This window comes from Gymnoscopelus microlampas, assembly GCF_963454915.1.
Source record: "Gymnoscopelus microlampas genome assembly, chromosome: 2".
Lineage (NCBI taxonomy): Eukaryota > Metazoa > Chordata > Actinopteri > Myctophiformes > Myctophidae > Gymnoscopelus > Gymnoscopelus microlampas.
Window position 1 is genome coordinate 55,274,233 of NC_139939.1, and position 14,529 is coordinate 55,288,761.

Genomic DNA, 14,529 nt, shown 5'->3' on the forward strand with positions numbered 1-14,529 from the left:
TAATCACAATACCAACCGCCCCCCCCCCCCCCCCCCCCCCACACACACACCCCCACGGGTCTACCCATCGCTCCAGATGATGTGGGACAGTGTGACATTGTTCCAGGGATACAGGGCTCTCTCTCTCTCGTGGGGGTTGAGTGTCCTCAAAAGGCAGACACACATTAGTGTGTGTGTGTGTGTGTGTGTGTGTGTGTGTGTGTGTGTGTGTGTGTGTGTGTGTGTGTGTGTGTGTGTGTGTGTGTGTGTGTGTGTGTGTGTGTGTGTGTGTGCGCGTGCGTGTGCGTGTGCGTGTGCGTGTGTACAATTCTTCAGTCCTGCCTTCCGGCCGTCCACTTCTTAAGTGTTCCAAAGCGTCCGTATCCCCCTGTGTTAACACCCATCCCACCCCTTCCTACAATACTTCCCCTCTACAGCCTGGGTTATATTTAGTTACACTGAAAATGGAAGCAATTTCAGCTACAAGCTCACAATGCGTTGCACCACCGTGACCAGGGTTATTATAGAGCTAAAACGAAAAAATGAAAACTACAATGGGGGGGGGACTACATGTTAGTTAGTAAAAATAAGTCCTTTCCAAAAAAAAGCTATAACTAGCTGAAATTGTTTTTTGCGTATTCGTAACGCCCGGGATTCGAACCCGGGTCTCCCCATGGAAAGCCAACATCTTAACCACTAAGCCAAAGGGAATTCCCTATAGCTCGGGGGAGATATTAAACATCAGGCTGAGGTTGTGAACCACTCTGTTACACTCACCCCCCCTTTTTCACCTCCTCCCACGGGGAAACCCGGTCCGGGTCACGGCAACATTGTAATGCCCGGGATTCATGCCCGGGATTCGAACGCCGGGTCTCCCACGTGGAAAGCCAACATCTTAACCACTAAGCCAAAGGGAATTCCCTATAGCTCGGGGGAGATATTAGGCTTTCAGGCCATCGGGCTGAGGTTGTGAACCACTCTGTTACATATTTACAAAATTAACGTACGGTAACCTTGATCGTGACACTGGTGCTCAACTAAATATAAACCAGGCTTTTATACCATGGCTCTCTCTCCCTAATCGTACCCGTCCGTCCGTCCGTCCGTCCCCGTCCCCCACCCACCCACCCATGGGGTGGGTGTCTCCGACTACCCGTCGGAGCGGATGACGTGGAACAGCGTGACGTTGTAGAGCACCTGGTGGCCGTTGTTCCAGGTGTAGAGCGCCCGCTCGCGCGGGTTGTAGTCCATCATGGAGATGTGCGAGTACTGGTTGTGGAAGGGGATGTCGGTGTACTCGTAGGTGGACGAGTTGGTGTGGTAGGCGAAGTGCACCTTGGCGCCCGCCAGGTGCGAGTTGGTGACGTAGAGCGTGCCGCAGATCATGAAGGTCTCGCCGGCGCTGCGCTTGGGGAAGCCTGTGTCCCAGCTCTGCAGAACCTCCAGGGAGACGGGGTCCAGACGACTCACCTTTATGAGGATGAGAGGGGGGGGGGGGGAGGGAAGGAGGGGGGGAGGGAAGGAGGGAAGGAGAGAGAGAGAGATGATTTATATTTTGTTTGGTTGTCGTTGTGATCGTCAATCATGCAGATTATTATGTACATGACCAAATGCAAATACAAAGATACACAAATAGACAAAAGCGCACGCACACACGTGTGAAAATACAGGCACTCTTGCATGCTCATTAACCACTTACAGTAAGCAATTGTCTTTAATGGCCATTAAATGCCCTGTCATTTTCACATGACAGGGCAAGTTTGTGACACGTTGTGGTCTTGTGATCTGCTATAGTCTTCTTCTTCTTCTTCTTCTTCTTTTTACATGTTCTGAAGGTGTTTTTTAATCATTTTTGCCAAAATAGGGACACCAGAGGTTGAAAGTGGTTCAGATGTTTTCCTTGATTTTCCTTCCTTCCTCCCCTAAGCCCTAGAATCCTTTCCACTAAAAGACTTGTTTCTGTTCAACATTAACTCATACACTGCCTAGGACGTAAAAAACGTAATTTTTTCCAATTACCAATCCTGCCTAGGACGTAAAAAACGTAATTTTGCAAAATAATTTTTTAAAACAAGATCTCACCGTCGTTCATCTCTCGAAGGGACACATTTCATTGTAGCACACCCGGATACGGAAATACGTCATATCAAAGATTTTCGCTCCCGCCCACTTCCTGTTTGGGTTTCGCTTTCAAACACCTTTTTCTTGGCTTTGCATTTCTCCGCCGAGGAACACTGTTTTGCGTCGCTGTTTTGAAACTGCTACTGCTGCAAAATGGAATGTCGCCGATTGAAAATTTCTTCTCTGGGCCACTCACACAACTACCCTGTGTGTCTACAAACAGTTGAACACGCGATCATAAGGGATTTAGCGAGGTCTGTGGCGAGGTGGAAAAAGAAAGTGAGTTTTCCGTTCAGATGGCCATGCATGCTGTTTAACGCTGGGCTGGAGGAGAAGGGCTCCGCCTCGACCGTAATGTTTGTTGTCTGAGCAACGTGCACGACTCGCCTGTGTGTTTAGAAACAACTGGACTTGCGATCATAATGAAAAAAAAAAAAGTGCATTTTTAAACAATTTTATAAAAAAACACTAAATCGCTGGCAGTGGGCAAACACAGCCAGAAATAAGTCTGGCAGGGAATGAGTTAAGAGACCTGTACCTACAGTATATGTAAGATGTTATTTTTTCATCTTTCCTTCAGTTCTAAATCTCATGTGAACAGCAGCAATCACCATGGTACAAGGCAGTTACTTAGGGTAGCACGCACACGCGCACGTGTGTACACACACACACACACACACAGATGTCGTGTCAGGAATAGGGAGCACCTCTCAACTGTGGAGGAAACTCTGAATGCAAGGGAGAAGGCGCGCTCGCCCACACACACACACACACACACACACACACACACACACACACACACACACACACACACACACACACACACACACACACACACACACACACACACACACACACACACACACACACACACACACACACACACACACACACACACACCCTTCTCTGTTGGGATTACTGCTAGCTGGTCAGTATTCACTACATACTGCCTGCAGTCCAGTGGAAGTTTCTCTTGCCAAAACAATGTAATCTACAATATAATGCTAAACCCTAGCATCCATATTCTGGGGAGAACATTTTGCCAAAAATAGCTTTTGTTATAATAGCTGTTTTTTTTTAAACATAATATACAGTAGTTTCAGTTAGTGTGTGTGTGTGTGTGTGTGTGTGCGCGCGCGCGTGCGTGCGTGCGTGCATGCATGTGTGTGCAGAGTCAGACAGTACAGTACCAGTATGTTTCCAGCCTTGGGGATGGAGGTGTACACGGCCCAGAATCCGGTCTCGTCGGCCATCAGGTCGATGTCGGAGGACCCTCCCCAGCTGTAAGGGAAGGTGTTGTTGTAGCCCGCCCCGCTCAGGCTGCGCTGCAGCAGCACGCTGCGCGAGCGGAAATGGTACTGCACCTGATAGGGACACGTATACACAGTCAGTGGTGTAAAGTAACTAAGTACATGTACTCAAGTACTTTTTTACTATTTCCAATTTTCTGTACTTTTACTACTCCACTACATCTCAGAGGCAAATATTGTATTTTTACTCCACTACAATTATATGAAAACTTTAGTTAGTTACTTTGTAGATTTAGATTATTATTACAAAACATACATTAACCACTTCAGCCCTATATACATTTAGACCATTTGAAAATAGCCGATCTACAAGCTCACAATGCGCCGCGATGCGACGCATTGTGAGCTTGTAGATCCGCTATTTTCTTTTTTTGTGACCAACTTTTTTATTTTGTCTTTTTTAAAACAAGCTTTCAGAGGTGACACACATTACATCACATTACTGTGTGGGCAAGCAGTTCATACAATTTCCCACGGTGACATATGAAAGTGACTTTTCAGTACATAGATTGTTATATAGATCTGCTATTTTCAAAAGATGTATATTCACTTGAAATCGGATATTCTGCATGAGTACTTTTTTACTTTTCGTACTTTTTTTTTGTACATTTTGAATTCCAAAATTTTACTTACTTCCACATTGCAGTATTGATACTTTTACTTAAGTAACAAATGTGAGTACTTTTTCCAACACTGTATGCACAGTAGGGCTGTCACGATTACACATTTAAGTGGATGACTAATTGTCGCTCAAATAATTGCGGTTAACGATTTAACTGTGTTTGGCCATTGAACACTGGAACATATGAAGCCTTTTAGACTTTGTGATAAAAAAAAAATCAAGAAAATATACAAAGAAATTATTGACATATTTAACACATTTGGTGCCAGAATTTCATAATAACAGATTAAGTTCGGTGCCAGAAATCTCACCGTTGAGCTGCGCTGTTTAAGCTGTAGACTCCAAGACGAGCAATCCATGTGAAACAATGCATGCGTTCATTTTGCACCATGGTCCTGGCTAACGACTGGAACATCTCTTACGCGAGTAACAATGGCGGAGCGATCGCGCATACAAAATGAGTCGTTTTCCCCAACGTCAAAAGTTTCGGAGTTATAGGGGTTTTAGAGAAGGAGATAGAACGGAAGCGGATGGGGAACAGCCACAGAACACTAAGTTCAAGAGAGAGAGAGAGAGAGAGAGAGAGAGAGAGAGAGAGAGAGAGAGAGAGAGGGGGACAGATTGGAGGAATTAGGTGCCTGACAACAAATCGATATTGTTGACTGGTGTGTGTTGTGTAGCCACAAGTCTTGTTTGTGAGCCAGACTGTTGCCTCCCACAATGTTCAAATGCTTCCCTCATACAGTCTGGAGCAGGGGGGGCCAAATGGCAGATCGCGATCTACCAGTACTGTAGATCACAAAGGCTGTGCAGGTATAGACCAGTAAGACCACATTCTTTTTTTTGGCATCTGCCACTTGAATTAAGGTGACTTGATTGATTGACGTCAAAAAGGGCTCAAACCCACAATGCAATGCTTTGTATTCAAGAATGTTGCGCACCAACGTCGGTAGCATTACAAAGTTATATAAATAACAAAACCTACCAATTCCATCCCCCCCCCCACACGACCCCCCCCTCCATTTCCCATTCCAAGTGTGTTTGTCTTACATGTAACGCCAGCGCTGCTATTCCAAAGCCCCCAGCAGGTGAATGGAAATGACGAACAGATGACGGCTTCAGGTGTAGTTCCAGACTATATTTAGCATTCGGGGATCGTGTAATAGTTGTCATGGCTACGTGAGACTACAGCCACGGTGACAGTAATCTCTCAAGAACAGATTCTGCTCTGCGTTTGAATCTGTCGGTAGCCGCGTTGACAACCCGTGTGCATTGGCTACAAGTGGGCGTGCCATCAGATCAGGAAGCAGGCCGCGCTTTACCCAATCAAATGTAGCGGGGCGGGATTTACGTGTGTGCGTGGGTCCGCGGGACCGGCCGGTGGGCCGGGTCCGACGCGCTAAGTCCACAATAGTCCCAGGGGCGTTCGTTCCCCACTGGAAACAAACCGAAACTCATTTAACAATAGCGTCCTCGAAGCAGACTAAACCACGGAAAGTTAGCAACATTTTAACTTGCTCTTTCATCATAGAAACAAGTGAGTACTTTTTCCAACGATCCATGTTCTTTGGGAGAAATGGTGTCAGTGTTCCGTGGAGAAACATTGGCAGTGGTGGAAAGAAACTAAGTACATTTACTTGAGTACTGTACTTAAGTACAATTTTGAGGTGTTTGTACTTTACTTGAGTATTTCCAATTTCCAATACTTTTACTTCTACTCCGCTACATCTCAGAGGCAAATATTGTACTTTTACTGCACTACAATTATTTAAAAAAGTTACTAGTTACTTTTCAGATATAAATTATGATAGAATAGAATAGGCTTTTATTTGTCATTGCACACAAATGCATACACAATTGCACACAACGAAATTTCTAGGGAGCTCCCATGATATTATGATGCATACATTAACCACTATAGCCCTATTTTATACCTAGGCTATTTGAAAATAGCCGATCTACAAGCTCACAACGCGTCGCATCGCGACGCGTTGTGAGCTTGTAGATCGGCTATTTTCAAATATTTAGTACTTTTACTTTTGGTACTTTAAGTACATTTTGATGCCAATACTTTTGTACTTTTACTCAAGTACATTTTTAATTCTGGACTTTTACTTGTAACAGAGTATTTTTATATTGCTGTATTGGTACTTTTACTTAAGTAAAGACTTCGAGTACTTTTTCCACCACTGGAAACAAGTGGGCTTATAACCCAAAACGATCCATGTTCTCTGGGAGAAATGGTGTTAGTGTTCCGTGGAGAAACATTGGCGATGGGTTCCCAGATTGCGGTGACACAGTAACGTACCAGGATGTTGCTCTGGTGCTTGTTGTAGTACAGAGAGCCGTTGTAGACCACGTGGCCCGTGCCCGCCCACGGGTGGGGCAGCAGGTGCTGCACGAAGTTCTGACCCTTGGTGAAGTCTCCCATGGTCCTGTACTCCAGCACACGTCTGCCTTTGTAGTAGCCGTCCATCGACCACACCTGGTGGAGAGACCAAGAGAAAGAGAAGATTACCGTTAAAGAGGAGGTGCCATGGTTTTGCACTTTTTCTGTTTTTCATGTGTCTATGAGGTTGATAGAACTTCATTAAGCCCCCTGCTGGTGTTTTTATGTTGTTTTATGTCTTCTCTGACTATTTTGAGTTTCTACCTGGAGGCTGAAACCTTGAGGGTCAAACGTGCCAATAGAAAAACAGTCCTTTAGTGACATAGTAATATTGTACCCTCCCCCTCATTATCATAACACAACAGGTGTGGGCATGAGGAGGAGGAGGGACTAGGACAGGTGGGTGGTGCTAAGGTGGTGGAGGAGGTGCTAAGGTGAGAACCAGGTATACTTAAAGGTAGGGTAAGTGATTTGCTTTGGTTAAAATCAGTGTTAAATAGCTCTATATTCTGATAATACTCATTGCTATAGTGTGTTTGTTCAGTATTAGGAGTCTCCTTGTCTCTCCACCTCTTTATTAAACAGAAAATGCATTTTCGTTTCAGTTTCAGTTTCATTTCCAATTTTATCCAACCAGGACAGAGAACTCGATCAGGATACAGAGGGGGGGGGGGGCACCCCGTCTTTAAAAAACTGTCAAAATGGACGGACGGACAGACGAACGGACGGACGGACGGGGTACCGGGGGAAGGAGGGAGAGACGGCATGTGGGAGGAAAACAGAGAAGGATAAAAGAATATATGGAGAGATAGAGAGAGAGTGAGATAAAGAGAGATTGTTGATGAGTTCATCCGTAGTTCAGTGTTCTCTACAGAGACTCACTGACAGCAATGTAAACATCTCCATGACAACATGATGAAGAGATGCTATAGAAGAGACACAAACACTAAGAGAGGAACATGGTCCATTTAGAACAGGAGAGAGAGAGAGAGAGAGAGAGAGAGAGAGAGAGAGAGAGAGAGAGAGAGAGAGAGAGAGAGAGAGAGAGAGAGAGAGAGAGAGAGAGAGGGAGAGAGAGAGAGAGCGAGAGAGAGAGAGAGAGAGCGAGAGAGAGAGAGAGAGAGAGATATGAGATAGATGGTGAAAGAAAGAAAGGCATATATGGCAGAAGAGGAACAGAGAAAGAAAGAAAGAAAGAAAGAAAGAAAGAAAGAAAGAGCCACAGTGGGGAGCGTGGGACAGATGAACAGAGAGAGAAGGCGTGGGAGGAAGAGAGGAAGAACAAGATGTGACAGGACAGGACGGGACAGGACGGGGGGATTAACTCTCCAAAGAGAGAGGAGGAGAGGATGAAAGAGAAAAAAAAGCAAGTGAGGAAGCAGGGAGGGAGGGAGAGATGGAGGGATGAGGTAACCTTCTCAGTACTATGGAGAAGATTCTCTCTCTCTCTCACACACACACTCTCACACACACACACTCTCACACACACACACACACACACACACACACACACACACACACACGCACGCACGCACACACGTAAGATGGTGTGCAGTGACTGGATGGTTTTCAGACAATAGGAACTGATTACATCCCTATTGTCCATTTTCCACATATAGCGCTCCATTGATCACAGTTTGTGTTATGTTGATACTGTATACTCTTTGAGACATATAGATCACAGTGTGTATTATGTTGATACTGTATACTCTTTGAGACATATAGATCACAGTGTGTATTATGTTGGTATGTATGTCTCAAAGAGCATCCCATCCTTCTGCTGTCTTGACAGGCTCAATCGTTCTGCATTGTAGAAAAGTTAAAGAACAGAAAAACAACAACAACAGAAGCACCTGACGAGAACTCGGTCCGTGCCAAACAAATGGAGCATTGCGTTAGTCATGGCAGTCAGGCTGTTTTGCTCACCAGTGGCGTGCACAGACATTTTGAGGGGCAGGTGCTCAAGTAAATTATACATTTTTTTGTTTACTTGGTCTGCTCTTTTTTCCCCTCTACACCTATACCTCTTTGTCAAAAATAGCCGATCTACAAGCCCACAACGCCTCGCAGCGCGAGGCGTTGTGGGCTTGTAGATCTGCTATTTTTGGCTAAAGTTCTCCTCAGAAAAGGGATGCTAGGTTTCGAGTGGTTATGGTAAAAAGAAAAATCATATCTCATAAAGATTTGGCGGACCCCCTGTAGTAACTCTGAGGACCCCCTAGTGGTCCCGGACCCCCTGTTGAAGACCCCTGCTGTAAACTGAAAAAGAAAAAAAGGGCGCTTCTGGTCAAGAGGGCAAAGGGCAGGTGCTCTAGCACCACCTAGTTTTTTTTACTTTCCCGGCTAAATGGGTTAAATGGCTTTTTTAAAAGCCATTTAAGCTATAACTAGGCTACGTTTGAACTTAGTGTGAGGTGGTGCTACTGGCCCCAGGGGGATATAAGCTCTCCAGATACATCTGTATAGTATCACAGGAGCAGAGTCACATCATTGACACCTCAATCACTCGCTGACTCGCTCGACCCCCTCCAAACAGGCTCAAACAGTCCATACGCCATAACCGGATGTGACGTTTTCGACAATCGCTGATCGGGCTTAAGTACGATGTGATACACGACGACGATGACTGTTCGTCACCCAGACAAAATAGAAGTGGAGCTCTCTGTTCGTTTTTTATACCGTGTGAAAAAACAAGTTTTTCACTATTCTGGCCTAAAATGACCGGGGAAAAAAAGATGAGAACCGGAAATGGAATCTGCGTCATGAATCCGGAAACCGGTGAGTCTGAAGGAATCAGAAAGCGAAACTGATGATGAAAAATAAATAAACAGAACAGCGCGATCACAGTAAAAAGCATAAACTCTGGATTTCTCGTTCTGGCACTGAGGGCATTCACAAAAAACTCGGGATAACTCGGGGCTTGGCACTGAGAGAGTCCTCTTGATTTTTATTGACTCTTGTTGTCATGGGATGAATCCTAATAAAATCTGATTTCTCTCACTCTTCCTCTTCAGTGAAGAGTTGTGTGTTTTCCAGTTTCTCTCCTCTGGTCCTACAGTATGTCCCCTATTTGCCACTTTCTCTCCTCTTCTTTATTGCTCGACCTTCCCAACTTAACTGTCCCTGTTTGTTCTGTTGTCTGTGTCTTTTTATACTCACATCCCCTCAGACCGTGGCCTGATACTCTACCTCGCCCTTCCTCTCTCAAATATCACATCTCCTCTTCAACTCCCCCCCCCCTCTCTCCCTCCCTCTCTCTCTCTCCCCCCCTCTCTCTCTCTCTCCCCCTCTCTCTCTCTTAGCAGGTACATCTTGGCAGATCACTGGATATCAACACCTGAGCAGATGCTCTCAAACAGAACCACCGGAATGCTGGCATCACGCACGCGTACTGTGTGAACACACAAACGCACACACACACACACACACAAACAAACACGCACGCACGCACATACACACGCGCAGACACAGATGATCTAATGAAGAATTCATAAATGCCAAACTGGAATGCAGTCTGACGCCGTAGTCATGGATACCAAAGCATATGCAAGATGTAAGTGTGTGTGTGTGTGTGTGTGTGTGTGTGTGTGTGTGTGTGGTATATCCCATCTAGACTGAAGGGCTTTAAGCTGATGAGCCCTACAGTAAGGCGTCCAGTAGAGTGCCTGATTAATTAGCAAGACCCCTGAGGAGCCAGCCACATGCATGTGCATGTGAGAGACATGCAGAGAAGAAGAGAGGCTGAGGAGAGAAGATTGTGATCTGTGGAGATAATGACAGAGAGAGAGAGAGAGAGAGAGAGAGAGAGAGAGAGAGAGAGAGAGAGAGAGAGAGATTAAATGGTCCACAAAGCCAATAGTTCAGTGACAGAGCCTCCACCCACAACCCGGTTAGTGGACCGGCAGACAGTGACACTTGTAGCTGGTAGAGCAGCATTAAGTGTGTGTGCGTGCGTGCGTGCGTGCGTGCGTGCGTGCGTGCGTGCGTGCGTGCGTGCGTGCGTGCGTGCGTGCGTGCGTGCGTGCGTGCGTGCGTGCGTGCGTGCGTGCGTGCGTGCGAGAGAGAGAGAGAGAGAGAGAGAGAGAGAGAGAGAGAGAGAGAGAGAGAGAGAGAGAGAGAGTAAAGCAGCATACAGGACATTAACCGTACGTACACACAGCTCCGGGGAGAGAGAGGCTGTAATGGGGGAACAGGCACGGGGTCACCACCGTGATATAAATCACACCTGGCAACCGGAGACTGTCGCCCTGACAACCAGCCTTAATATACATTCCCTGAGGAGGGGGGGGGGGGGGGTTAGTACCGGTAGAGGAAACAGAGATCCACGGAGCACAGGAGAGGAGAGGAGAGGAGAGGAGAGGAGAGGAGAGGGGAGGGGAGGGGAGGGGAGAGGAGGGGAGGGGAGGGGAGGGGAGAGGAGAGGAGAGGAGAGAGCTCTGACTGAGATGGACAAATAAGGAGAGAGGAAGAACTTCCTGCCGCTGAACACAATTTAGAATACTGTCAGGATACGTCACACATGCTCACATACACGCGCACGCACGCACACACACACACACACACACACACACACACACACACACACACACACACACACACACACACACACACACACACACACACACACACACACACACACACACACACACACACACACACACACAGTCTCTGCCCGAGATAAACGTAAGTTTACTGTAAATTAGACAAAATAATAGATTGTTAAAAAGATAATAATAATAATAACACATGTTATCTTGGAGGGATGGGCCCCCATCCAAACCAACAGGCAGCGGAGCCCTAGACAAACGTTCACTTTGTTTAGTGGGTTAACAGGAATACATATTATTAATATTACACGGCTTGGTTGAGTGCTTGATTGTGATTGGTCAATCACTGAATTCAACAGAGAATTTCTGTATAATTAATGACCGATGAGCTCAATAACAGACCGCTGTCTAATCAAAGACTCAGAGCACCTGCTGCACTGCTTTGTGCTGTATCCAACCAGGGTTGCCACTTGCCAGATCTGCTTATTATAATTTCCCCGCAATATTTCATTTGAAAATAGCCGACGTACAAGCTCACAACGCGTCGCATCGCGACGCGTTGTGAGCTTGAAGATCTGCTATTTTCAAATAGCTGATGTACATGTTAAAGTGCTCATGTGGTCCATAGTCGCTTATTTTGGCCTGGTTTGCCTAGACCTGGTTGCTTGTTTCTCTCACAGAATCTGGCAACACTGCATCCAACATGATGACAGCCATGTAAACGAACACACCATGTCATTCACAACTCAATCTCGGAACCCAGAGTACAACTGAAAAGGAAAAACAGCGACCTCTGCTGTTCGTTCCTCCTCAGTGTGACTCTGGGCCAATGCTAACGAAGGACCTGTGCGCAAGGAAACATGGTTTAAGTCTGCCTTCACCGCTCCACTTCCGGTGGTGAGCTTGCGTTTTCATTCCGACTAGATAACATTTCTACACGGAACACTAACACCACTTCTCCCAGAGAACATGGATGGTTTTGGTTATAAGCCCACTTGTTTCTATGATGAAAGAGTAAGTTCAAATGTGAATATCTTTCCGTGGTTTTGTCTGCTCCGCGGACGCTATTGTTAAATTAGTTTCGGTTTAAGTTTCGAGTCGGGAAGGATGACGGACACGTGAATCCCGCCCACTACATTTGATTGGATAAAGCGCGGCCTGCTTCCTGATCTGAAGGCACGGCCACTCCCACACAGTGTGTACACGTTATGACGAACCTTCAGGACAGATTCCAACGCAGTGCAGAATCTGTTCTTGAGAGATTATTCACAACTAAATGTTGCTCTCAAGAATGTTTTTGAAAACATTTGAAGCGAGAAATAGACGACGCAGTAACAGAAAATGTATTCTATTTGATCAACACTTTGTTTTCCAGAGGTGACCGTGTTCGCCCAGCGCAACACTTATGGAATACTTTCATTACCGTAAGCAAGGACATATCGTGTAATAAGCTGGACAATAGGGCATAGCAGTGGCGGACATTTTCTGGTTCCACTCAAAAAAAGCCAATGCATTTTCCCCATAGGGATTTCCAAAAATATTTATACCAACTATTTGAAGCCTAGAATCAAGCCATCCAGGGTCCTGGTGAATCATGACCATGACATTTTTTTTTTCCTTCACAGCACCAGGAGATATCATTTTTCGAAGATTTAGACTCCAATCCACTTCCTGGTTAACTTATGACTTCAAAAGCCTGTATCTCGGCTCCTCAAAAATGGTTAAAAATCCTGGCACTCAGTGTACTCTGTTTTTAAAAAAACCTGGCACCCCTTGTGTTAAATATAGTATATCATATAATTAAATATTCAACAACAAAAAAAATCATAGAATAAAATGTGTTATGGTCATGATTCACCAGGAGCCTGGATGGCTTGATTCTAGGCTTAAAATTATTGATCTCATATTTTTGGAAATCTCTATGGGAAGAATGCATGGACTATTTTTGAGTGGAACCAGAAAATGGCCACCACTGCTATGCCCTATTGACAGCCGGTCATTTGTTGAGAAAAAGAAGCCCTTCAGGGTGATTAGGCACCTCCGCTACACGTCGGTGCCTAATCACCCCGTCAGGTTTTATTTCTCAACAATGACCTGCTGGCCGTCAATTATCCCTGGCATAACTTCTTTTCCATTTTCTGAAAAGTATAGTTTTGGACATACAAGGTTTCTAACCCGACACACACACACACACACACACACACACACACACACACACACACACACAGTACGTGCACACGCACACCTACCCTGCTGTCGGAGCTGGGAATCATGGCGTCGGTCATCCAGGAGCCAAATCGGGATCCCGAGGCCCTCACGGTAATCGGGATGCTCACCCCGGTCAAACGACCACAGCCTGTGTATGAGTGACAAACACACACAGTGGTTAAAGGACGGTGACGCATTGAGCTTGTAGATCTGCTATTTCCACTAGTCTGGGTCCATGGGGAGACATCAAATGTCTCTTTTGGGTCCCGAGCTAAAAAGGTTGGGAACCAAATATGGAGATGGGAGGTTTCTGACAGCAACGATGAGCAAGATTAAAGGGATATTTGACTTTTAAAAAAACTTTTGGGAACACCCCGGACAGTTTTTAAGTTGCTCGATTCAGTATTTAGATATTTGATATTCATTTTATCAGACACGCCCCCTTCCTATACAAACTCCATTTTAACCATGTTAGATTCATTGAAAACACCAGTCCTTGGTTCTGGTGACTGACGTTGTCCTTCTAATACGTGAGGAGACCGTGTTTTTTCAATTCCTTTTTTCATTCATTTATTTCATTGAAAATTTAAAAAAAAATGAATACAATAAAAAAATGTAATAAAATAAAATAAAAAAGTATTAGGAGGGCATGATGAGTCACCAGAACCAAGGATGGGTGTTTTTGATGAATCTAACATGTTTAAAATGGGGTTTTGAAAATACTGAATCAAGCAACTTAAAAAACTGTCTGGGGTGTTCATAAAAGCCTGATAAAATAACCCAAAATCTTTTGAACGTGAAATATCCCTTAACACATTGAGTGCCAGAAACGGTCCGGACCGTTTTTCATAATCCAAACGAGGAGTGCCGAAAACGGTCCGGACCGTTTTTGACCCAATTTTATTTTTATACGTGGGGCCCACGTGGGGCGCTCTAACGAAACTTTGGGATCATCCAAGGAGTCTCTGAGAAGGAGAGGCCGGATGTGGATCCATGTCAAAAATCCTTCCGGTCGGCCTTTCCAATGTTAACTCCTTGACTAAAAGCTTAATATCTCCATTTCTTTTTAACGTGGTGGAAGCGAGCCGTTTTCGATCGTCGATCACTCTGCAATGGAGGGTCGCGTTAGAAATATTATTGTTCCAGGCGTTAGTCGGGACCCTCCGCCGTCTCGCACGCACGCTCTGTTTACATGCACTTCCGCGACGGGGCTTCTACAGCACGAAACGTATCAACGTAAGTGGATGGAAGAAATGCAGGCACTGAACGTATAATATTTTAATAAACCTCTGGCACCCAATGTGTTAAGTGGCTTATTGGTTGTAATGGTTTGGATACACTGCCTCTGCACAT

The 14,529-nt window shown here is 45.4% G+C and overlaps 1 protein-coding gene across 1 annotated transcript in view; it reads right to left on the reverse strand.

Moving 5' to 3' along the window:
• Positions 1-1,128: 1,128 nt before the first annotated feature.
• The window catches only part of LOC311061879 (noelin-2-like), a gene marked incomplete at both ends in the record, with an annotated part of 62,775 nt that continues 49,374 nt past the window's right edge, over positions 1,129-14,529 (reverse strand). Inside the window, 4 exons of the mRNA XM_084080582.1 lie at positions 1,129-1,449; positions 3,291-3,464; positions 6,341-6,517; positions 13,218-13,324. Of these exons, the coding sequence (XP_083936708.1) occupies positions 1,129-1,449; positions 3,291-3,464; positions 6,341-6,517; positions 13,218-13,324 (779 nt within the window). The remainder of the gene's footprint in view (positions 1,450-3,290; positions 3,465-6,340; positions 6,518-13,217; positions 13,325-14,529) is intronic.